This window comes from Cupressus sempervirens, chromosome 2 (assembly GCF_028749045.1).
Source record: "Cupressus sempervirens isolate cs-2001-9-10 chromosome 2, ASM2874904v1, whole genome shotgun sequence".
In the NCBI taxonomy this organism is placed as follows: Eukaryota; Viridiplantae; Streptophyta; class Pinopsida; order Cupressales; family Cupressaceae; genus Cupressus; species Cupressus sempervirens.
In genome coordinates, this window is record NC_143119.1 from 62,739,530 (window position 1) to 62,766,253 (window position 26,724).

Sequence of the window (26,724 nt, forward strand, 5' to 3'; positions counted from 1 at the left end):
TTATTGCTCAGCTGAGAACCAACTCTCACCAACTTCGTTGTGTGACCGGACGTTGGAAGAGGCCAAAGGAGGCTTGGGAAGAAAGAATTTGCAGATTCTGCAATTCTGAGAAAGTGGAAATTGAACAGCACTTTATTTTAAAATGTGAAGCCTACAAGAGTAGTAGAGATAAATTTGCGGACACTATGTGTGACAGTTCTTAGCATAACCTATTCAACGAAGAGTACAATGAGCAATTGGGTGGACTCATCATCATCCTATACAAGCAACGAACATTGTTACTTAAGTCTGCTTGAGTTGTTTTGCTGTCCCATAAGCTATTTTTAGCCTCGTAGACGTTAAAATTTTATCTATCTATCTATCTATCTCCCAAGCAACACTGTACCATTTTGGATTGACTACATATGCCAACATTTATTATTTAGTGTTTATCTTATCCCTCACAAAATGATATTGTGTGATCCCTCTCTCTAGCAACTGTCTTCATATATCCAAGCATGCTATCGTAGTATTCTTCAATCTCTCCAAGACCAAAATAGTCTGTCCAGATTAGCTACAATCTCAGCATACATTTTCCTATTAACCATCATTAGCAGCTGCCAAATCCAAAGCATGGAATGCAATGAAATGCGTTTAAAATTGCCTAAGTTGAAGATTAATGAGTGTTCCAGAATAATTGCACATCCTCTAATTCAATAAAAAGCAAAACTGAATTGCATGTATTAAGATAACTCTGCCATGGATACTAGAGAATCTGCTAGTCACCTAAACTGACTGAGATTGCAAACTAAACCAATTGCAATAAATCTTCCATCTCAGAAACGTATCCTTAAATTATGGTCTAATATATAACTGATTTCAAAGAGCAATAATACATCATGAAATGCGACTTATTTTTCATCTATGCAACATATGCATAGACGCACAATGTATACTCTAGAAAATTGATAGAAATTGCAAGTTAAAACATGACTTCCCCAGGAAAAATAATCACTATTTTGCCTACTTGCAGCCTATCAATAATTTGTTCCAGCCTCGAAAAATAAAAGAAAGATAATTACAATAATTCCAGCCATACAAAAGCTTAAGCTGCTCCAGTTGAATAAATTGCATAGCAAATGGCTATGCAACAAAAAAGCAACATGCAGTAGCCGTACAATCAATGATATTCATCAAGGTTACGGAAGCTAGTTGTCAAGTCCTCATATAATTTACTGAATTTGGCTACTAAGGCAGGTTCTCCTTCAGCAGGATCTTCAAACTTCTGAGACCTGTAAATTTGGGCAATTTTATTAGCATACACTCCCTTGGCAACAGATACACAACATAAATAGATGTGTTTTATTGAATTATACACAACATATACATACACTAGTCTATAAATAAGGTCGCCTAATCGTTGTTTTATTGAATTATAGGTAATCTTCTGCCCTTCTGATCCAGCCCCTTTCTCTACAGCCTGCAATGGTAAAAAATAATAAGAAAAATTAACCAATGACATGCTACAAAAGCAGCGCACACTACATTCAACATTGTTTAGCCATTCCAATTTTTTATAACACTGCCACATAACGGTATGGGCTCAAACCCAAACACACTGACGAACTCTAATTATTCGGCCATATATAAGATAGCAAAAGGAACAAATTATTCCCAATAAAGGCACAATTTCATAGCGTTTTGAAATGCTGGGCCCATTGAAAAGTCCAGTAAAACTCAAGGTCTATCAATTATTCAAACAAGGTGGGTGTTTATCTATCATTGACAGAAATACAAAAAAGGACTTGAAACTTACCTGATTAGCTAATGTATTGAAATGAATAATGTTTCGCATCATCCATACAGACTTATAAAATGGGCAGAATTTATCATACCTGTATGCAAACTCAAAACCAAAATGGTCAAAATATTATACATCGGAAAACTATCAAACACTAATCTAACTGAAGAATAAAATTGTATACCTAGGGAAAAATAAATCAGTCACAACTTACGGAGTAAATGCATTTTGTGCAAGATAGTCTTCCCTCAAAAGTTTTGCAGTCTCCAGGATAATTTTATCAGTTTCTGCTAAAGCATCTTTGCCAACAAGCTATACCAATTTACCAGATTAGATTCAATCTTTGCAGGAAATATATTAAGTTTGGACATTTCTTTACAAACTTCAATGTAAACTTTGCAAAAATAAAGCAATGACAATATAAAATCTTCTATAACAGAGTAGCAATAAGAATACTTGCCATAATCATGTAAATGAAACAATCACAATGATGAAATAAGGTAAAGACAGAGAGCATTAACGAGTCACAAACAACAACTAAACGTGCTACAAGTATCCATGAGTGGAATGATATTTTCCATACGATTAACTAATATATTTAATTAACTTACTTGAACAATTTCATTCAAATCATCCTCTCGCTGCAGGACTTCACGAGCTTTGGTTCTGATAGAAATGAAATCTGGGTCGAACTGCTCATAGAAAGACTCTAATGCCTGCAGAGAAACCACACAGAAATTTTGGAAACATAAATGCAGGGGGAAAACGCATTGAGATTGAAATTGTGAAACTTGAGGATAGAACGCATAAAAAGTGAGAAGATTTAAGCTGCAAATGTTTCAGATGACATAATTACCATAAAAACAAGGAGGAATATTACTTCACCTTTGTGTATTTTGAATAGGATATAAGCCAGTTGACAGATGGAAAATGCTTGCGTTGAGCAAGTTTCTTGTCAAGACCCCAGAAAACCTGTTTTAACAGTAGACATGTAAGACCTATATATCCATTAATTAATAATTTAATTATCACTAAAAAGCACGTAATGCAGAAAGCATATTAATTTGACATTCACAATGTAAAAATAAAGTGCCAGACCAACCTGAACAATGCCAAGCGTTGCTGCAGTCACTGGATCAGAGAAGTCTCCACCAGGAGGAGAAACGGCTCCAACTATTGTTACACTGCCTGTGCGGTCTGGGCTTCCCAAGCATTTAACTTTACCAGCTCGTTCATAGAAAGAAGCCAATCGTGCACCCAGGTATGCTGGATATCCACTATCTGCTGGCATTTCAGCCTGCAAATGGTTGATTCTATCACATGAAATCATAAAGGAACAATTGAATAACATGAACATGCAACTGCAAGCATTCATCTAAAAAGGAAAATTAATGAACAGAATATGTTTTCCTAACATTGCTTGGTATATGGTGATAAACATACACAGCAAAAATGCTGAGCTGATAGTAATCAAGTTTTTCAACAGAAATTGGTGTGTTCCAATAATTTTATCAGTAATTTAGACATAACTAGTCAGCATCACTTTTAATATGGTGATAAGAATGCGCAGTAGAATAGCTGAGGTGGTTGGAATGAAAGTTCCTCGAAAGCAAATAGCGGAGCTTTAATGATTTCATCAGTAAATTAAATAAAAGCCAATTTGTCACTTACACCCCACAATGTCATCCTTATTGCCAAAATCTCAAACATGCTACCTCAGTTAATATAGAGTTTTCAGTTTTACATGGCGACTGTTGTAAACTACCGACAAGTTTGTCTACTCCTAACCAGCCAACATATGACTATGCTTCGCAATGTAATCCTCTTGAAAGGATCTTTCATTGTTACAGGCCACAAAACATGGTAGCAGCAATTACTTCCCCACAATATTGTAAGCCCAAGAAGAGAATATGTGAGGGTACTCACCAGACGTCCTGATATTTCTCGAAGAGCTTCTGCCCAGCGAGAAGTGGAGTCTGCCATCATACTGACATTGTATCCCATGTCACGGAAGTATTCAGCCAGAGTGATACCTACGAATATTTGATACAGCATGTCAAAGAAAAATATAAGTAGTCCAAATAATTGCATAATGACATTTTTTGTCAGGAAACATAAATAAATAAGGGAGATATAACATGGAGATCAATTGTTAGCTTCTAACGTAGCCCCAAGGCTACAGTTTTAAGAAATAATATTTCAAAGCATAAGTTAATCAATCCTCAGTTAGATGGACATATATAGAGTAAATGGCATGAAGAAGAGTAATAGCAGAGTTCTGAAATATAGAGTGTGGATAGCTGTGAAGGCATAATTATAATGGGAAGGATAAAAAGTGAAATAAGTTATAAAAAAAACATGTTGAATTAAAAACCCATATGACAATAAAAAAAATTCAAAATTGGTAATAGTAGTAAAGAGATCTCTAAGGTCTCTGTCTTTAGTGTTCCTGTAGGCTGGATACATTTAACTCCTATCCAAAGCCAGAGATTCCTGTATCAGACACCCAGAAACTGCGGGAGTATTGACCATATCATGTCCAAATCTGTGTCTACTGCATGGATATGGCATATATAAGCCTGCAGAAGTGCATAATTACCTGTATAAATTGAGGCCTCTCGAGCGGCCACTGGCATGTTTGAGGTATTTGCAACAAGAGTAGTTCTTTTCATCACAGATTCTTCACGTCCATCAGGCAAGGTCATTGTCAGTTGAGGAAAATCCATCAGGACCTAGAATATAGCAGCAGACAGCAGTCAGATCTATTGATAGAAAGTAACTTTTTGTATCATAGTCATTGTTTATTTCTCAAAGGAAAACCTGCGTACCTCAGCCATCTCGTTTCCTCTCTCACCACAACCAACATAGACAACAGTGTCAGAGTTCGAATACTGCAAAGATGAATAAAACTCAATAAAACAAGTAATATTTGAGCTTTACAAAAAATCTGGCAGAATGGCAATTATCATTTGACAGTGCTCAAAGCATTATTTTTATATACCTTCGACAGTGCTTGGCTAATAACAGTTTTACCACAACCAAATGCACCAGGTATGGCACATGTTCCTCCAAGCACTGATGGAAATAGAGCATCAAGAACTCGCTGCCATTAGAACAAGTAATTGGTTAACAATACATGGCCAGCATAACTTCCAATATTCTTGTGTAAAAAAAAGTCTATCTCCAGAACAACAATACATAATCAACATAACATGACTTAAATGTGAACCACTTATCATACCTGTCCGGTCAGGAGGGGTGTATCAGCTGCAAGCTTAGCAGAGACAGGCCTTGGTTTACGCACAGGCCAGGTCTGACAAAATAAAATATGCATTTCATTAAACCCAACACATTAAAATGGAATTTCAGAAAAAATATTTTAAAATTAGAGAATATCAAGGAACATTTCCAAATCTTTAACATATCAAAGAGAAAAATGATTTGAAGGTACCTGGAGCATTGTAAGATGCTTCTTAACTCCTTGAAATTCTAACTCCAGCACGGTATCCTGCACCAATGTGTAAAATGTAAAATACATCAGCATAATCAGCTCTTTAAAAACCAAGCCCATAAGCACAATACAGAATACAAAGAAGAAAAGCAAAATATATGCACGTGATTCTGAAAAAGAATTTACAAATAGATGAAATAAACAATAACTTGTATTAAATGACTATATGAGAGCTCTTGGGGAGCTCCAGTCCCTGCCTTTAGAATTTAAAAATATTTTATTTTATTTTTTAAGTATCTTTGTATTAGACAGTTAATTATGAGCTAATACAAGCGTTCAATTCAGAATGTCTATGATAACAACTAAATAATGATTATTCTAATGTAGATTATATAAATAATTGTATTATATAAATAATTGAACTATGCTTTATATTGTGTATTTTATATTATAAAAATAATATAGCATACATTAAAACTATATTTATATTATTGATTACTTTTTTTTGGAAAAAGGAGTAAAAAATTATAAAAGCAGAAAGGTTACAACAACGAGCTCTGTCCTGATCAACAAGTTAATCAAATTCTTGTAACAGATCAAGGGGGAGCTGCCTCCTATCCATAATATACCAGCCCGGAGCATGAACAGAAACCCATTTGGCAAAACAATAAGCAGCTCTGTTCCATTCACGAGGAATGTAAGTAGTTTACATTTTAAATATCTATGTTCTGATGTTTTTTTTTTGAAATAGATTCATAAAAGTGTATTTTTTTAAATTTCATACATACATCTTTTATATTTTATTTTTTTAGATATCGAATAAAAATCGAACCAGATTTATAGTGAATTTACCTTATTTTAACATTCATTTTATAATTTTGTGGAGTAAACATATATTAACAAGTAGTGTTGTACAGTTAAATTTCAATAAAAAATTAATATTATAAAATTTTCTATAAAACTAAATTCATAATTTATTTTTTGTTGAAATATCTATTTCAAATTAAACTTATTTTTAATATTTCTTTAAAAAAAATTGATTTAATTTAATATATAATGATTTATTTTTATTTTTCCTACTCTACCTATTTGCAAATCCCCATTATATGTTTATAACTAGATTAGATTGTGACCAAATAAGATATATCAAATGAAATGATAAAATTGCGCACAAAATATATTTTAAGTCTATATTTGAATGTATTTTTTTCTTTTAAAAAAAAACTTTTTATAAATGTTGTTAGAATATTCAGAATATCTAAGGGGGACATGAATCAGTTATCCTCAGGTCCAAATGTACCAATTCAACTTTTACTAACTACAAACACATTATACAAATTCATAAAAACCACAAGGTCCAAATAGCATCTCATCAACAACTTAGCATATTCATTCATCACTTAGTTTTTTGTTTAGTATATGCCGACTATTAGTAAATAAACAACAATAAATAACATGCATCACACATAACATCTGCACATGTTTAACACCAAGATTTAACGTGAAAACCCACTTTGGGAAAAAACACCAACATGCTACCACTTTTCACTCTTTTGAAGTGAGCTCGGTTAAGAGCCAACCCTGTTAAAGGTTACAAAACACACTGTTAGGTGTGACCCTATTAAAGGATTTAATCACCCTGTTAGAAGTATCTTCGTTAGACGACTTTTGATCATTCCATTAAAATGTCACTTTGATTAACAGATTTACAAAATGACTATTAGGTCAACCTTGATTAAAGGATTTTCACTGCCAGAATGGTTAGAAAGCAATAGCAGGTTTTCTAGTACCTCTCGTGTTTGCACTCTGTACCTTGTTATATTTTGATTCGAGAGATACTTGTTACTCATGTTATTTTTACATTTGAGATGATCTAATGGTCAGGTGTTATACTTTGATTTTCAGTATCATAGATGTTAGATTACTATGCTGCTCAATTGATCATTTATGCATGATTATGTCTTTTTGAGATGACAGTATGTTTTATGATGATATCTAGTTATCCGGTATTTGGACATATCTTTTGATTACATTTTTATGTTGGATTTGATGCTATGGTTATTTACTTCATTCTTGCTCTGTGATATTTTGTGCGAAAGTGAGTGATGTAAATGGATTATTTCAATATAATTAAATAAATGGTTAAATCATTTAATGCATTTATTGCTTCGGCTATGTTATTATAAGCAATTGCACTTGATCGTGTGGTTTAGTGTGAAGGATTTATGTCCCTGGCAGTGGCACATGGAACTAGTGATTCAGTTGTTCATATTTAAACAATGTCGTCCCTATATGGTCAACGTATCCTATTTAATTGTTTAAATCAAACCCTCCGGTGATTTAATAAATTCGGACTCATTTTAATAATGTGATTAGACTTGTGAGTGTGTTTGTGCATTTAGAGGTTTGCATTTGTCGCGAATGTTATTAAGGAATTCTGTGATTTTGGTTTAGAGGAGTTTTGGACTTTATCTTATTTTATTCAATCCCTGACAGCTTTGTCGTAGATGAATTCCAATTACTTGGAATAGCCTATTTTCATTTGGGTTGATTTAAGGTTTAACTAGGTGACCTAGTTATTTACCCTAATACATTATTCACTCAAAAAGTGAATAAGTATCCAAAAAGGAATTTTATTTCTCACTTCTCGCTTTCTGAAATAAGAAAATTGAGAGCAAATTTCCAAATCCTCTTCTATAGGATTGTGTTTTTGTTAGCTCTAGGAGCTACAAGTGTGGGATCGTCAAGAGATCGATCTCGTTGGATCCAGCTTGGGGAGACCTTAGATTGTCGTGGTTTTCGGCAACTTCAACTTCTGCAAGATTTTTATTTTACTATTCAAATTCCCGTGTTTGCCCTTTTGGCTGTCAAGTAGGGCTCTCCTGTCTTCCTATTTCAGCTCTGTTTCTGCTTCTGTTTTTGGTAGTTGTATGTTAGGAGGTTGAAAACTAGTGTTCCCCCTGATTGCTAGCTCGATCCGGTTGGTCGAGTATGAGCATTTCCCTGATTTTCGAGATGGAGGTTTGGGGTTTCGCACCGTTATGCTGGTAGTTTTTGCATACAATGTTCGAACCCAATTTTTATTGGATTTTTGTCACTCATTCACCCATGGGTCGAATGGGTTTTGTTTTCGTTGATTTTTATCAACATTAGGTTTTTTAGGTTTTTGCCTCGATTTGTGCCATCCAGTTTTCTCTAGTTTTCTTGGCATGGTGTTGGTCATGGATTTGGATTATCCGCAAGATGTCAATTCGACCACTATTGCACTTTTATGTTGCATTGGGTTGTGTGTCGCATCAGTACTCCCAAGCTTGTATTTGGTTGACTATTATTTTGCTTGTGTTCTCATCTAACCCTTGTTTTTATGATCTTCATGTAGTTGGTGCACCCACACACGAACACATGCGTGTGCATTTGTCGGGTGCTTGGAAGGCCCGATCTCCTAGTTGTTATCGGTGGAGTTATGTTCATTGGGGTTGGGTTGGGAATATGCATTGCCTACGAGCACTCATCGTGTGATGAGCATGGGTATGTAGGGTAGCACTGTGGAGGGGCTTCTCTCACAACCTTGGTGACTATTTCCCAATTTGGCGTGAAGAAGTTTCTAAATAAGTGATAATTAAATAAATTACTAGATAATAAATCTAAGATAATTAAATAGTGAGCACTTGGAGTTGATTTGAGGACACTTAAAAGTGTGAGCACCCAGAGTTGATCCAAGGACACAGTACGTGAGCCTCCCCGGGGAGTTGATGTCGCACGATACTAGTTGGGCTCCTTGATGCCAAGCAACTTACCCTCCACCAAGTCCCTACATAGTTGACTGATAGAGTGTCTAACTAGGACCTATTGTACTTGCATTGTCTCATGATCTTGGTTTTAGTCCTCTTTACTGTCTAGCATGAGTGTTAGCCATGGACGGTTGTTTTGTGTGTGTTTGTGGTTGGATCATTATCTCCATCAACACTGCGAGAGTGGGCCTACGGTTTCCACGTGGTTGGGAGGCGTAGCTACCTATACCACTACTAGGGACCGGTGTACAAAGACACTCTATTTCCAATTGAGACCGATGCTTGATGTTTCACTTGGTATATTCGGGATTCCAGAGTATGTTTCCTTGTGATTTATGCTTTAATTGAAATGCTTGGATATCATGTTTAGATGATGTTAGTTTCATTGATGCATTCCTTTATTATGATGTTTTAGCATATGGTTAGATGATGTGATTCACTATTAGTTGGAGTATCTATGCTTTGTTGGATTAGCATGTTAGATCTTCTTGTTCTTATGATGTTATTACGTTGTAGTACTAACACCCTCGTAAGACAGCTCCAACTATCTAGTTGGCAGTTTGGGATGCTACGCTCAAAAGATGGCTAGGGCCCCCGAGGTGTCATGATGCTATTACGGTTGGGAGAAACCAAGCACGAGTTTAGTTGTTTATGTTTTCTTCATATGATGTTGGTTTATGAACCATGTGTGTACATTGCAATGTTGCTTTCTGCATGTCCCTTCATATGTCGTTATGGATTAGATGGTTAGATGGTTTTTCCTTCATGTTGTATGGTGTCGTGTTATTCTTGCGTTCGAGTTTCCAAGCCTTGGTTTTGTGGGTCTAGTACTCCCGATGTAGAGGTTCTAACTCTTTTCATTCCCTCTAAATGTTCGTCGGAATGTTTCCTTGCATTCTTGAGTGACGGTGTTTCAACATTGGGCAATGTTAAAAAAGAATTGCACGCCTTAGGGAGATATGTCGTACGATACTAGAAAGTATCACATGACAGTTATAAGTTATATCATACGATACTGGAATAGTATTGCACGTCTATAAACTCTATCCCACGGTCCCTGAAAGTATTGCCCAGTAGTTATGAGAAATGTCGTACGATACTAGACAAGTATCACCTAGCTGTATTAAAATATTGCTTGGCTATAGTGAGAAATATGACTTGGCTATAGTATAAAGTGTCGCCTAGGTCTGTGAGCCTAGGTCTGTGAGTAGACCTACTCGGGCAACCAGCATGCACTTTTTGACTTGATCGGAATTTTTTTAAAGGTGGTTTAGCTACCCTTTACAAAGTTCTCGAACTCTAGTGTTAGACTTTTCGAATTCGGGATCTTTCGAATACGAATGTGTTTTGTGGCCTCTGTAGCTTTGTCATTTTTGGTTTTAGTGTCACTTGGAGATTCGTTGGTTGCTAGATTGGTTGGTTAAGTCTTCCGTTGCGATCTTATGATCGGTTGCATGTTGATGTTGTTTAATTCCATGCTTTAAAATGTATATATATTGACTTTTATTTATCCTTGTTCCAAGGATCTTCGATCGGGGCATTATAGGTTTGATCTGTAAGGATACAAATCACTTTGAAAATTCATATCTCCATTCGTCCATTTGTTGGTCCATTCACTGGACTCCATTAACATCTTCATCTTTGATCTGCTTGGCTACCCTTCAAGCAATCACACTTCACCAATCTTCTCACTCTTCCTCTACTACTCTGTTCTTCACAGGTTCATCATAAAATTGCCAATCAACAATGAATCAACCTTAGAAAACATCTCTTATGCCTCCTTAAATAGATAGCCTTCATCTTTTTTTGCTTAAACATCATCGTAGATCTTTGAGTTTTTTATTAGATTCATCAAATCTATCCATCATTGTCCTACTCCTTCCTTGATACTTCTATGATTGCATAACAAACTCAATTCGTATGTTAAATATACCAACTCATCAATCCTTATCATCCACGCATTTTGACTAATCCGATAAATTCAACTATGTCAGCCTCAAACTCGATTCTTTCACAAACTATTATTTTGCTGACACTCAGTCGCCAATGTGTTCTTCTACTTGATCAACGTTGTGTAGCTCGGTCTCTACTCTTCTATCTCACTCGACTTCCACTAGCTTGCTCCATCATTACTACATTTTACCTTCTTCAACTTGCTCGGCCATAACTATCACTCGGCTAATACTTTTTACTCTGCTGTCTCTTTAAGTTCCTTAATCTTCTGCTTCATTAGCCTTATAAAATTGTCACTCGGTTAGGCCTAGGGATTTAATCAATTGCTCGTCTTCTCTTCTAACCATCAACTCAACTGTCTTCTCCACTTCACATAATGTTTAAACAATACATCATCTTGTCAAAGACTAACTAATCAAGTGCCCATTGTAATTCCAACATACTAACACCTCTTCACTCAACTTCACTAGTTCATCTAGTTGTCTTTCTTTTCAAATCCTCTTCGTCAATTAACAAATATGGCACTCTATACTGATTGTTCCAATTGTAGTTTCCGACAAATGTATCTATAAAGCTTCACACATGTAACATTATAAAATATAAGAAAATATTAAATAGATAAAATATTATTTTGTTTATAGTGAATATATTTAAATAATTATTTTAAAATTTTGATGTCATTTTTAATAATATTTAATTTTATTTCTAATCTATCATGTTTAACATATTACATTATTGTAGTGATAAAGGACAAAAATTATGAAATATGTAGTATGATCTAAAATGTTGATTATAAAAAATTGTACATAGTTTAAACTAAAATAGAAGAACCTAATATCTTTTAGTTTTAAATACAATATATCAAATACTTAAATTTTTATTTTTTAAACAGATTTATATGATTTGACATAACATTAATAAATAATAATATCTTAATCTTTAAAAATATAATTATTATATAGTAATTTAACTGGAAAATTTAATTAAAAATGGATAGTAAATTTAGTTGTCTTTATGTTTTACAGTTTTAACAATAACATTCATTGGCAACATAAATATTTCTGTTTTACCAAAATAAAATTTTCCAAAAAAATAAATGTAATACATAAATATTAGATATTCATTATATTTTTATTTTTAAATCCGATATATATTGAGTAATGTGAGGATTATAAAATGTGATATATAGTAATTGTATATTTGTATCTAATAGTTTTATTATGTTTTAATGTTAATAGTTATAAGACTTAGGAAAAATACATAGACTCGGTCCATAGATTAATAAGATAAACCACTTAATAATAATATTAGATGATAAAAGAAAACAACAAATAAATTAATTACAATACTAATAAATAATTTTAAAAATATTATTATTTTTCTTTCCTCTAAATTTTAAAATCATTTACAAAGTTAATATTAATAATTAATATAAAATTATTTTAATATTTAGAACAATATTTTATTATTTGATTTGATAGATTAACTTATGGCCATAATTTTGTAACATAGTAAAATACAAAATTGGTTCTACCTACCGAGCAAACTGACACTAACAGGATCCATGCTATTTCTTTGGCTCCATCTATACCCTTATATCCTTGGGAAGGGCCCCAGTTAATGTGTTGGCAAACTAATAATAACGAGTCGTGTCAAAATGGGTACAAAGTTATTAATTTTCTGACATTGTAATAATTCCGTGTTATCTTTACATCTTTTTTGAACATATCCTGAGAAAAATTGCTTTCAATCAACTAAAAAATAAGAAATTATATTTCAAAATTCCATTTTAATATTATTCTGATTGAAACTTTAGAGTTCTAAAATATATTGCTCATGCAAATTAATTGAAGGGAGGTCTTATGGAAACATTAGTCCCCAAACCAGGCAAAAGCCTACAACGCAACGATAACTTGCGAGCCTCTCATGTGGGAGGTCTTGGGTTCAAATCTACCTTCGCTTAATATATAATAATAATTAATTCCAACAAATAATAATAATTAATCTAGGCTTCAGCCGTTTACCGATAATAATAAAAACATTAGTCCCTTAGAGAAGAATCCACCTACGGAATCCTTTGAATAATGTTAATAGTCTTTAGAGCACAGCCTTCAGGGGCAACCCTGTGTTTTTGACTAAACCCTCATTAGAGTATAAAATAAAATAAAAACACTTTGCAGTGTTTAAAATTGAATTGTCAAAAAAACATTCAGAATATGAAACATACTAAAAGATAAATGCTCTACAATCAACCATATACTAAAACTTTAGTTTTCCATGCTTTCATTTTTATGGCCCTGAGTGGCAAAATGAGCCACAAAGGGATAACATGTATACCAAAAAGAATTTCATATCAAGAAAAAATACAACACAAAAGGTTACCAAGACATTCATTCAACTTAATGAATTAAGAAGCAAAAGCATCGTTGTATAAGATTACAATAGACCTATTGATCGTTACTAAACACTAATCACTTCGATTTACCAAGCTTATCCCAAAATTGATTTCATCAGGATAGATTTGGTAACAATGTTTGCAGTTTGCTCCTCTATTAGTATTGGACAATAAAAAACAATATATCCATCTTTCACAAGTTGTCTAATGAAGTGACAATGTAATTCCATACATTCAGTATTCTTGAAGAAGATTGGACCCTTGACAAGTTTGAACACCCTTTAATTGTCACATTAAAGGCTCAAATAGTGACATCTTCAGAACAGAAAGCGTCCTAAGAAAAACTGTCTCGCACTGCTTTAAATGCTTCAGAATATTCAATTTCAAATGAGGAAAGAGCTACTCCTGTTTCTTACTAGTCCAACTGAATGCATCCATACTGAGGCTGAAACTTTCTATCATCCAAAGAACCAACTTGATTTAAATCCACAAACACAGACACAGCCTAGTGTCCTTGTTTCTACCGTGTATAATGTCAAATTAAGTTTCTCTTTCGCATGTTTCAACACCCTCTTTGCTGCAATCATGTCAAAAGCTTTAATAATACTAGATTTGATCTCTACAGTTGCATGTGCCTCCTACAAAACTAATATCACTTTACATACGTTAACTATAGAATGAGATGGTTAGTTATGGATTTAATCTATAGAATAGAATCTAAAGGACATCCTAGAATTGTTGTTCAACAAAATGCCTATCAATTTTAATGTACCATTTCCTGGGTGCCTACTTCAAGTCATATATAACTTTTCCTAAAGCAGCAAAAAAAATGGTCCTCATGGAAAGCCCATGGTTGAGACTTGTGCAATTACTCTTCCAAATTTCCATTGAGAAAGTCACTCTTCCCGTCCATTTGATAGACCCCCAAGCCAAACTAAGTTGCCATGGCTAGGACTAATCAGATGATGCATCTTTTCTCTAGGAGCAAAGGTTTCTTGACAGTTAGTGACCTCTCTCTTTGTGAGAATCCTTTTGCAGTCTACCGATATCACTTGCCTAATGTACCATCTGCCTTGTACTTAGGATCCATTTGTAGCCTATGTTTTTCTTCTCAAGTTAAATTTATGAGATCCTAAGTTTTACTTTTCATAAGACTGTCTTATTCCATTACAATGGCCTCTTACCATAAGTTTTCCTTTGGTCTCTCAAAATACATGTGGCTCATAAACTACCTGAACATTGGCCATTTGAGCAAAGTTAATTGTGTTCTTTGTTCTCGTCTCTTGATGGTCATCCATTGATCATTTCACTTGCTCGTTCATTTCCACTAGTGTTGTCACAACACTTTAGTCCCTTCTTAGATCCTATTCATCCAAATTAGTATCTTCAACATTATCATCAATGGAATCTGCTATTATTGGCCTTAAAGACTTTACACACCCTCTCAACTTTTGGTGGAGCTACCTAATACTGAAAACTTAAATTCTTAGCCTCAACAAACTCATCTTTGGTAATCTTGAACTGGTGAAAAGGCCTAGCTTCTTCATCAATCATTGACATCTATGTTGGAAGACAAGCAATCAATAACAACATCAATCAGTCTATATGCCTCTTGATTGTCATTGTACCTTATAAGAATTAGTTTCCTACTCTTAAAATGCATCTTGGTTCTATTTTCATTTAGAATATAAGCATAAAAATGAAGCCACGGATTTTAAGATTATCAAAGATAAAATGCAGATCTTGACCACATTTCCCAAAAAAGGGCCTATGGTGATCAAATTCAAAGGCATAAATCTTCAACTGATCGACATGAATTATAATACATTGCTGAATCACTAGTATGAAGTCTCAAATTTGACCAATAGACGAAGCCAATCGATCCCCATCTAGACACAGTTGTGTGGAAATCTCCTAAAATACTATTATTCCTACTCTTAATCAATGTCGGCATATTCCATCATTGTCTACAAATATTGCTTGTTCATTTTGTTTGACATGTTCTTGTATCAAGTGTCCATCGACTTCAATGTGTTTGGTGTGTTCAAATAACACTCAATTACAAAACAAGCTTTGAAAATACTTTGATTATCACAATAGAAATTGTGAGTCATTTTTAAGGTACTCCTAATGCTTTTTCAAGTAAACAATATAGGCGAATTGCTTCACAAATTGTTCCACTTGTCACACAACATTTTGCTGTAGCTTGCCTATTACTTTCCCAAGAAATAGGACTCGATCCTCAGTTGTCAATTAGGGTAACAATAAAGGTGTGAGAGAAGTATATATGTATATACACAAATATATATGTGTGTGTGTATACATACATATATTTGTGTGTATGTATGCATTCAAAACTATAAATCAGCTTGGAAATCCATTGCCATTTGGGAAACGCACTATCATCCACACTAGGCTCTATATTAAATTTTACTATTAGACAATTTAGCTTTCAGTGCGCTAGTTTTGGATTTGATTGTGAGTGTTTTTTGCATCGATGCTTTGGATCACACTCCATGGTCCATCATCAAGATGATAGAGTGTGTATTGCCCTAGAATTCTCCCCTAAAATCATAATTACACCAAACTTAGCGTCAAGGTTTGTTGTCATGTAGGGTTTCTTTAGTTATGTCATCCCACAATACATTTAAGGGTCATATAATGTCATAATTAGTAAATCGATTTGATAGATATTGGAGCTCACTTGAGGATAATCAAACCATAGAGTTGACAAGATAGGATGACTTGATGAGGTGCCCCGAAAACCTCCTGCTCTAGGCCCAAGAGCAAATAAATTGTTCCCCCTTGGACTCATGTGGCCCTTGCCGTACATATGAGGCGAGCTACCTATTATAGGGTTCTATTATCGTTCTCCTTCATTTTGCCATTCCTAACTTGAATCTAATGAGGGAATATGAGGAAGGTTCATAATAAGGTGCCCTAAAAGCCTATCCTACCTAAGCCCAAAGGAATCACTTTGTCCCCCTTTGGCTAAGTGGAGATTCCCTAGTCACAACCATGAGGTGGTGTGATTAGAAGGCAGCCTTAATTCTCCCAATCATGACTACCTCACTTTCCTTACCACGATTAATTACAACAATTATACATAACATTTTATACCACCAATATTATACGTATCATTATTGGATAATATGTTTATGGAATTCATATTAAATTATCATTTATCTAATAATATGTTTACTATATTTATTTAATATATATTTATAATTTTAATATAAAGATAGCCAAACAATAAAAATAAACAAACACTTATTTCTAATATTTGTGCTTACATGATACTTGTACCAAATATTGCCATTTCCTTGCCTTCCTTTGTGTTTTCCTTTTCTACCCATGGTGCCTTGGGAATGTTTGTTTACCCCTTTATATACCTTTGCTTGATAGGGAAGAGAATGTGTCTCTTTAAATCGAACCTCTTTAAATTGCTATCAAGGAGCATCCTTTGGTCGTTGACAATCTTACATCACCCAAAAAATATTTCCTTTCCATGTGTACTAAATTTTTTCCAAGTACCTCATTTTTTGTGTTTTTAGTGGTGTTCCTTCATTTTCGCACAGTTACTTCTACAAATGTTAAGGATCGTTCTAGACACATGTTTCACCTATGTCTTGTTTCAAACCTTAATTGGATTCTTTGCATTTGAGATATCTCGGTTTCTTGTCAAGGCCTGTGTGTTCATGTTCTAACAATAAATTTGAGTTTTCTAGTCTCGCGAAGTAACTTCCCGAACAATGAAGCTTTGTGGCTCGTATCACGATGTTCCTATATCTTAGGCCAATATCTCCCTTGGTTCGCACACCATTTCAACTTGGCATCAAGATCCTTAAGACTTGGGTCATGGCCTTTATGTATTGTAGTACATTTTCTTGTTCTTGGAATATGTGATTGATTAGGGTTGACATGTTTCTTGCCCTCTATAAATTGAAGCCTTGTTCATTGTTTGTAACATCATCTTAGCAGCATACTTGAGGGTTCAAAGGACTCAGAAGTGAAGATTTTTGTTTTAAATCAAGAATGTGTGCCTAGAATGTAAGTTGCATGTTGAAGGCCAATTTGTTTGTAAATTCTTGATGACATGTTAATGCAAACAACAAATTTGGCATGTTTCGATTCATTATTATCAAGTGAAACCCAGGGACTCGCACCCCCCCCCCAAAACCTCAAAGTACCTATTCGTGCACCAAGCACTTGGAGTGCCCAAGACCCCAACCTCAGCCATTACGCAACCACACTACTGCTAAGATGGGTAGTTGAATTTCAATTTGAATTTTGAATGTTGTTATTGGGAATGTACTATGTTACAACATTGAATGATCAATGGTTCCGTGTTACAATTTCACTATGTTCAAGTATTTCAATTTGGTATGTTATACTAAACATCATTATTTCAAGTTCACCTCAAGGAGATTATGAATTGGAATTGTTGAAGAGGTTACAGAACTTGAAGCAAAAGGACATGAATGTAAAGGAATATACTGAAGAATTACAGTGGAGGATGCTTATCAATATGCTTTTCAAGCAAAAGATTAGGTGAAGAGAAAACAACAAAGTTACCCTAGGTGTAAACAACAAGGAGATGCAAACAAGTGAAGACGAAACTAGACCTAAGTGGACAAAAGAACCTAATCAAAAGACATCAAGGAGAGGAGATGGTAGCAAGAAATTCAAGGCCACTTGTCCCGAAGGTGGTGAAAATGGGCACAAAACTTTTGTATGTCCTAACCAAGCAAGCAAAAGCATGGGTAAGAAGAACTTAGTGGCATTGAAGGATCAAACAGAAGGAGCATTGGAGGAGAGCATGGTAGAACCTAAGATGGGAGAATCTATTATCCTTAGCACAGTTCTAATGGAGCAAAATAAGAGGGAAGTTGAACCTAAACAAAGGAGGAGTTTAGAACTGTATGCAAAGCAGGAGGTAAGTGTTGTAACTGTTGTTATCATGTTGTGGCTAAGTAAATAGTGTTGTAAGTGTTGTTATCATGTTGTGGCTAATTATTATTTACTTAATTATTAGTCTATCACACTCCATGCTTAAACTTAGGCATCTTATAATTCTTTAGAGTTTTCACCATTAGGATATCTGGTATCCTTTTATAAGGATTCCCTCTTAGTAATTTCATAACGATTGTATTGCATTCTTTTTGCACAATCAATATTACTCTTTTCTAGATCATTAACTTTTGGCCTCCATAACTTTTTTTATCCCCCTCCATCTATGACAACTTGCGTGCAGGTGATCCTCGGACACAATAGAGTTGATTTTTCCTAAACTCTTACCATAAGGTTATCATGGGCATTATAAGTAAGGAGAATATGGTGCTAGATGACATGGTAAAGAAACTTGCTTGAAGATGCTAAAACATCATTGTCCTTATAGGATAAGTTGATTGCAAGATGGCCAATTATAGAGGTGATGGAGAAATGTTTGGTACATCGAACATTTCAGAGATGAAGTCTTGTGTGATGTGGTGTATATAAGTACTTGACATGTTCTATCAAGTAGACATTTGCAATATGATAGGAGCTATCTATAGCTGCAAAAGAAACATGGCTACAGTAGAGAAGGATGGGCAAAGATTTACCATAGTTTCCTTGAAGGAAGAGGGGAAAAGTGTGAGAAGTTTAACCATTGTGAAGAAATGTTGTGTTGGAGAGCATTGTACAGAGATTGTGTCGAAGGAAGGCTTAGATATGAAAAAGGATCTAGAAATTGAATCAAAAAACCAAACAGTACCAAAAGGTGATAGGTGTAAGGTGAAGCAGCAAAGGACTTTGGCTACAGACAAGATCAGATCTTGTAGTAGAGGTAAACCAAATGTGCAGAAGAAAAGTGGTTGTCCTTACTATAATTAGATAAAGGTAAACCAAATATGCAAAAGAAGAAAAAAAACGCAGAACCAGAGAAGTTAAAAGATCTAGTTTAAGACAGAGGAGTTGAAGAGGAAGACAAGTGCAGACACAGTAGGTATTTGTATCAAGCAATAAAATGTTCATGAGTACCTCTCATAGAACATCTTCTCGATAGGGGTGTCTGATGCAAGAGCATTTTTCAGTCGTTAGCAATCTTGCATCCACTTAAACATCCATTCTTGCAAAATACATGTACCGGAAGAAGTAGAAATTACCACTCTAAAAAGAGGTTCATCGTACATGGCATTTAAAATGGAGGCAAGAGAGCTTACTGATCAAGTCATTGGACATTGCCTCTATGCCAATGGCCTTCCTTTCAACTTGGTGAGATCACCATATTGAAAGAGATGGTGGCAGCCATCAATAAAGCACCAGCTGATTACACAAGTCCTGGGTATGAAAAGATGCACACCACCCAATTGAAAAGAGAGAGAACTTCTATAGAGAGATTATTTCAACCAATTAGAAATTCTTGGAAAACTTTGGGTGTTTCTACTGTTTTTGATGGATGCAAAGATACCAAAAAACTGGCCATTGATTAATGTGATTACAAAGTCCCCCAAAGGATCAATGTTTTTTAGTGCAGTTGATTGTCATGGGGAAGTGAAAGATGCACAGTTCATTTCCAGAATTCTCATTGAGGCCTTTGAGATGGTAGGTAGTGAGAATGTGGTCCATGTGATCACAAACAATGCCATAAATTGTAGGGCTGTTGGTGCTTTGGTTGAGGGCTGGTATGAACATATTTTTTGGAGACCAAGCAACGTACACTCCCTCAACTTGGTCATGCAACAAATTGGCACTCAAATAGATTGGGGAATACTCTTCAAGTGCCAAATTAAACTGAATGGATTATGTATAACTAATATAAGTAGACAAGTAATGACTGATAGTTTCAGACACAAGAACTCACCTACCTTACAAGACACATGACATAGAAATGCTATAATTGCAATAAAAATAGCCACCTTGAAAAAGAATTAGGAATCATGCCTTGCTTGAGACAACATAGCAACAACATTTGTCATCAAGGTCAAGCTCCTTTTTCCCCAGATTTAAATTCTCATTTGATCCCCTGAAGACTCTGCATTTTATAATAAAGAGTTTCTAGGACCAAAACATTTGCACTAAACTATCCTTCTAATGAACACGTCGTCACAAAGTTGCCTCAGACTAACTTAAAAGATATAAACTAGACAAACCTCAATAGTGTATTGACCAGGTGGTGCAATGTACGTTATCTTGCCCATTGCTCCAGGAGGAACAGCAATGCGGTGCTCCATCAGACTATTTTCAAGAATTGTCTGCAACGTCATTTATTAAAAAAATTTAGTTCGTAGTTGAGAACGAAACAAGAAATGAATGTTCAAAAGACAACTATATATTCCAAAGTTTAGGGGAACCAAAAAAACCTACTGCATACAAGTCGCCTCCAGTTAAGACATCTCCAATAGCTGTGACATAGCATGCAATAAAATTTAATGAAAACTAAAAATCAAGATCTAAATCCTTTAAAAAATAGTCACATCAAATCATCCTCCTTACATAGTTTCTTTGGCTGGAATTCCCAGGCTGTGTCCTTGTCCAGTGCTGGCACAGAAACTCCTCGAGGAATATATACATCACCAGACTTTACAGCAATTGCCTTCAAAGGCCTCTACATTTCAGTAACCAAATGGTCCCTCATCAGCAGTATTCGTTTGCCAAATCACACCAATAATGCAAAAGTATTGTAAAACCAAATGATTTGTGAGCTCTAAGAAAGTAACTAAATGACAATGCCTGCAGACTGTCACTAATATGCTATATAGAAGGTATATTGTGCTCTTTTACATTAATCACAAAAAATGTGTTCACCAAACTGGTTTCTATATTTGTACAGTTGAATAATGACTAGCAAGACTAGAAGGTGCGCTGATAAAAACATCACAATAAAGGAAAGAATATGAGCATGAGTAAAAAACAAACCTGAATGCCATCAAAAATATTACCCAAAATTCCAGGTCCAAGCTCTACCGATAGTGGCTACAATCAAAACCAAAATCCTCATAAATTTAAAGAATATAAAACCTACAGCTTAATTCTGTCAAGAAGAATCAGTAACATGGTTTGGGCACCCAAGCTCCATTAGCTATGGACTAATAATAGAAGAATGCAGAACCAATACCTTGTGTGTTCGCAAGACAGGGTCATTCACCATTAAACCAGCGGTCTCTTCATAAACTGTTGAGTAAATATTTAATGCGATTAGTCATCTAAAATTTCAGTACAATTGAAAATTGGTACTTTCCCAACATCATAATTATTCAAAAAGGACACAGCATGCAAAACTTTAAGAACTACAAAGAAGAATGACAACAGGCATTCCCAATAAAGCTACTATTAAGTCAAATGACAGTTTTTGGATGAAGATCATCCAGAAAGTTGGTTTTGCCACTTTGGTTAAGGATTGAACAATCAAATTGTACTGAGCATTTTCAAAGGATTATACCTTGTATAGTGGCTGAATCACCCTCCAGACGAATGATTTCACCAATAAGATGGTCATGGCCGACCCGAACAAGCTCATACATAGCAGCTCCTCCCATTCCATCTGCCACAACAACAGGCCCTGATACCTGGTATGATCATTGTATTCCAAAAATAAAAGAGAAAATCAGCAACTCGGAAAATGATTGCACAAAACCCTGTGCTTTGCATCCACCATAGGTGAAAAACAAATCCATTACAAGTTTATCTCTAATAGTTATAAGCTATCTTAAACCTTAAGCTACTCTTCAACATCTGCCAACATTACCAACAAACCAAATTATCCAGATTTCGAAGAGAACTGACATAATGAAACAGTGAAACCTGCGTAATTGTACTGTCATATAACAAAAACTAGATGATGACCAGAGAAGCTCTCACTTCAATAAATGACTCAACATTGACATCAATAAATATTTTATATTAGATGGAATATTCCATAGAAGTTGTTATGATTTAATTGACATTGAGCTCATTTTTAATAGTTTAATATCAAACTATTGATAGTTGACATCATATCAACAAGAACATTTTAAATAATAGTCCACAAAAGTTGAAAAGGTCTGATTGACTTTGAGCTCATTTTATACTGTCATACCGTGCCTCTTTAGCAAGTTAAGGTTATTTTTACAAGTTTACCTAACATTTAGAGGACTCAATAAAAACCATTTATACAAGATCTAGGCATAACCAAGGCAAGGTCAAGATTTCTAATCAGAAACCAGAACGGCATCTTAAAAGAATAGATACATTTCTATATCATAAAGGAATAAATATTGAGGTGAGGCAAATGTTACACTGGAAGGATGGAAACTGGCACTATCTTTATAACTTCCACTTCCTTGTAGTGAAAGGGAACTTATAAATCATACTGCATGGAATTGACACGAGCCAACACCTGGTTTCAAGTAGGAAAGCATCCAAGAGGAAGGCTGAAATCTATTACCATCATTAGAATCAGTAAGCTTTGAGCATTGCTTCAACTCTTCAAAACTGCTAAAAACAGGACGATTTATTATATCATTCTGTGGCAATGCAATACACCGTCAGTGTAATAAAAAATTGACCCTGACAAATTGTTAAACTTGATCACACTTTGCCTAAAGTGTACGTAATTGTCACCCAATGGAGATCCCTACAGAAAGGCTATGCAAGTATAATTTGCTAACGCAAAAGAAACACATTAAAAAACCTGTACAAAGAGATCACTTCACATAGAAGCTGACGTTTGATTATGATGTAAGCAATGGCAACTGATCAGCATATTTGCTCAGTCCTGCCTGTAATGGCACCGTCCGCAATAGGAATGCCAACTTATCTCTATGATTGCTTCAATGGCATTCAATTGTAAATTTAGTTTCTCTGTAAAAATGATGGTCCCCTGTATGAGCGTTCAATTTCTTGTTAAAGCTTGGGAAGTTACAAAGTTATGAAAAATGTGAGAAAAGATCCTCTGTAGAAAGCACAGTTTCAAACAGGAGATTTTGCAATAGTTTTTGGATTCAATTCAGACACTTCAGCGGTGGCATATTCTGTGATTGGCTCTTATGGCCTACACAGTTCAAGGAGAAACAGGACTGATGCCTCAATAACACAAACATTTTTTGTTAAAAATATAGTAATAATGGTAGATGAAAGTTAGATCTTTTATTTGATTGTTGATTTTGCGGGCAGGGTATCTGAGCTATCTGTACATGACGATCTACAATGTCAAACTGTTGACAAACATGAAAGTGGCCACGAAAATATGACAAATTGCAGAATTTGGAGGAGAAGAGAGGTGACAAATCTTCCGCAAGGACACTTCAATGAATCCAGAATAAAAAAGCTTCCATAAAATCATTAAGGGATGAACTAGACAGTTCAAGGAGAAAGAGGACTGATGCCTCAATAATGTGACATTTTTTTAAAAAATTATAGCACACGTGGTAGATGAAAGTTATGTCTTTTATTTGATTGTTGACTTTGCAGGCAGTGTATCTGGGCTATCTGTAGATGAGGACCTACAATGTCAAACTGTTGACAAACATGGAGGTGGCCAGGAAAATATGACAAATTGTGGAATTTGGAGGAGAAGAGGGGTGACAAATTCTCTGCAAGGACACCTTAATGAATCCAGAATACAAAAGTTTCCGTAAAATCATTAAGGAATGAACTACAAAAAATAATTGTAGTTAATGTGATGCTGACCCCAGTGCCCTACCTCTGGCATCCACCCAAAATCTCCTAGATGAAAGAAGGTAATCTCTCCCGAAGACAGCAAGGAAAATCAGGATGAAGATTCTGCCTTTGAAGAGGCAATAGCATCCAAGATGGGTTTGAAAAGGGATTTAGGAGATATCAATATGGTTCCCATCTTTTGAAGGCAAATGTCAAAACTTAAAAAACCCTATGTTGATTCTAAAACTGATATGTAGAAAATAATGAAACTTTTTGGGAGTAAATAAATGATAGAAGTTGACACTAAGAGATAAGAAACACATAGCCATGAGGATCTGGCATTGCCATTATTCCTGCAGAAGGAACTGGTCATCCTTCTCGAATTGCAGTCCCTCCATTAGGAAGCCTTCTCAGAGATGTTCAACATGTTAAACTGAAGCTGTTGATGTAAGCTACAACTGAAAAGCTGTTCCTGCCAACTGTTGTCTTAAGTTTGTTTTCAATATGGACCCAAACGTTTTAAGATTCTGCCAGAGAATTAGGGTTTTGACAGAATAGAATCTCGCAATTATTGTTTCATATCACATAGTTTAATTTACTTGTGTAAAATACTACCATCATTGACCTTCGGCAATAGAACCATTATTCCTTGATTCATGTTACTGCATTCTGCTTCTCTATATGTTGCTTGCAACTATCGACAAAAAATTGAGGCCTATTTGTTTGGTTTAAGAGCCTCACTGCATTTCTTCTCAAAACCTGAGTCCAGTGCAGTGGCAGAAAAGTTTATGGATGAAACAAATCTGCTGGAGTATACAAACATTCAAACCACTTCGATCAAGTTTGATATTGACATTCAAACCACAACTACTAGGAAAGTTATTTTTTCTGATCAGTTCACAACTAGTTGGTTTCTGGTGGGGGTCATGCAAATAGATATGATTTACTAACATCAGTAATCATAATTAACTGATCAGAAAACATATTCCTCTATGCACATCAATCCCACAAGCAAAATACAGCCTCAATTGATCCTTAGAAAACAAAGCAGTATTACATCCCTTCTAATACTTAATTAAATCTTATCATTTAAATGGTACATCATAAAAAAGATGATGACTTAAGCAGTAAATCTTTCAGGAACCTGCATTCAGATCCTTATAATACAAGTTAAAACTCGATATTAATATTTATCTGTAGCATCACCCAACAGATGAACCCAGATGTCCTGTGACTTTGACAGAAGAGATAATTTAACGCATATTTAAATCCACAAGACAAGTGCCAAAACGGATGATTTCACATAAGAATTTACCCTATGGCCTTTGACTGGGGGAAACCGATAATAGCATTCAAATCTTTCTGACACGTGGATAATTTTACAAGTTGGATAGAATGCTGATTAGTGCATCCAATAGGCAACAGGAAGCAAACCCTGGCAAATTTGATAGAAGAAATACACCAGAGTAGCATATCAATCCTAATGACACATATCGAATAATAGAATTGGATAAACGACTGATCTGCAGATGCAAACCAACAGACGAACCTAGATACAAGCTCAATCTCTGATGACTATGACATACGACAAATCACATACTAATGTCTTGTGCCTCACTACACTTCAGTGCTGTAACTCGATAGAAAACTGATCTGTTGAGACTGCAGCAGACTAGACCAAAAGTATGTTCCTAGAACTTTGACAGAATATGTACCCCGCAGTGGTAGCATCCAAACAGAAACGTTAAACCGCAAGCGGAATTCGCCAATTTGAATTTAAACGGAGATGTCGTAAATTTCCGATTCAGGCTTTCACTACTCAATTATATTTTCCAAGCTTCTTTAATGCTTCGATGTTTATGGCTTATCGTTAGATGAGCGAATTCGTTGAATGAACCAAGGAATCTTGCTTCAATTCATTCATTTAACACTGCAATTCCCCAGAGAAAAGAAAAAAATCTTGTAAACCCTTCTAGTTCAAATCGTATTTGATCTCTAAAAATATTTCAATGGCTTCTATACAAATTGTCCACTACGATTTCAATCCCAAATCTTTACTTGTCAAAAATCAAAGCATTTTAAAGCCAATGCATAGAAAAACAGTGAAGAAAATGGATCAGATTAAAAGCACCTTCCGAACATATCCATACTCGCTCTCCTTCTCGGAGTCCTCGAATGTCGTCAATTTCTCTCCAAACGCAGAAGGCATTTTGGCTGCTCTTAGTTACAACAGAAACCCCGAAATCGGGCCCAAAATAAGTTCAAATGAAGGACGAATCTGGATCGAATTCGATTTGTTGCAAAAAGTCGAGCAGATAAAATAAAGTCCTCCAGATCCGATGGGAAGGTTGAAGGCTTTGGAGAACTGATATTTTGTGATCCTATGGAAAATAAAGGCATGCGTGGATTTAACTGGATTGGAAACTGTTTTCGGTTCCGGGGTCAGGGAAATGAATTAGTTTTAACCTTGCCCTATCTCACCTTGCTGGCAAAATGCTGCTGACATGGCATTTTAATATATAATTCAAAATGGGTTAAAATTTTGCTGACCTGACATTTTAATATGTAACGGAAAGACACTCAAAATGTCGTTTTCATCTGCCAAGAACAGCATCATTTTAGGATTCTAGACAAGTGGTACTATTTTCAAATGAAAACTATTTCTATTATTTTATTTTATGGAAAGGAAAAAGCGTGGAAGTCTGAAACATGTGAACAATTGTTGTTGTTGTTT

At 35.0% G+C, this 26,724-nt stretch overlaps 1 protein-coding gene across 1 annotated transcript; it reads right to left on the reverse strand.

The window, feature by feature from the left end:
* Positions 1–826: 826 nt before the first annotated feature.
* Positions 827–26,373, reverse strand: VHA-A (vacuolar ATP synthase subunit A). The gene is made up of 20 exons (XM_089812634.1): positions 26,122–26,373; positions 21,793–21,919; positions 21,469–21,524; positions 21,270–21,326; positions 20,847–20,958; positions 20,718–20,755; positions 20,504–20,605; positions 5,232–5,288; positions 5,022–5,093; positions 4,782–4,883; positions 4,609–4,671; positions 4,380–4,512; positions 3,707–3,813; positions 2,883–3,077; positions 2,666–2,752; positions 2,392–2,496; positions 1,995–2,092; positions 1,796–1,874; positions 1,371–1,459; positions 827–1,271 (listed from the first exon to the last, which is right to left on the reverse strand). Exons 1-20 carry the CDS (start codon positions 26,197–26,199, stop codon positions 1,160–1,162), a joined length of 1,869 nt encoding a protein of 622 aa, XP_089668760.1. The 5' UTR covers positions 26,200–26,373; the 3' UTR covers positions 827–1,159.
* Positions 26,374–26,724: the final 351 nt, after the last annotated feature.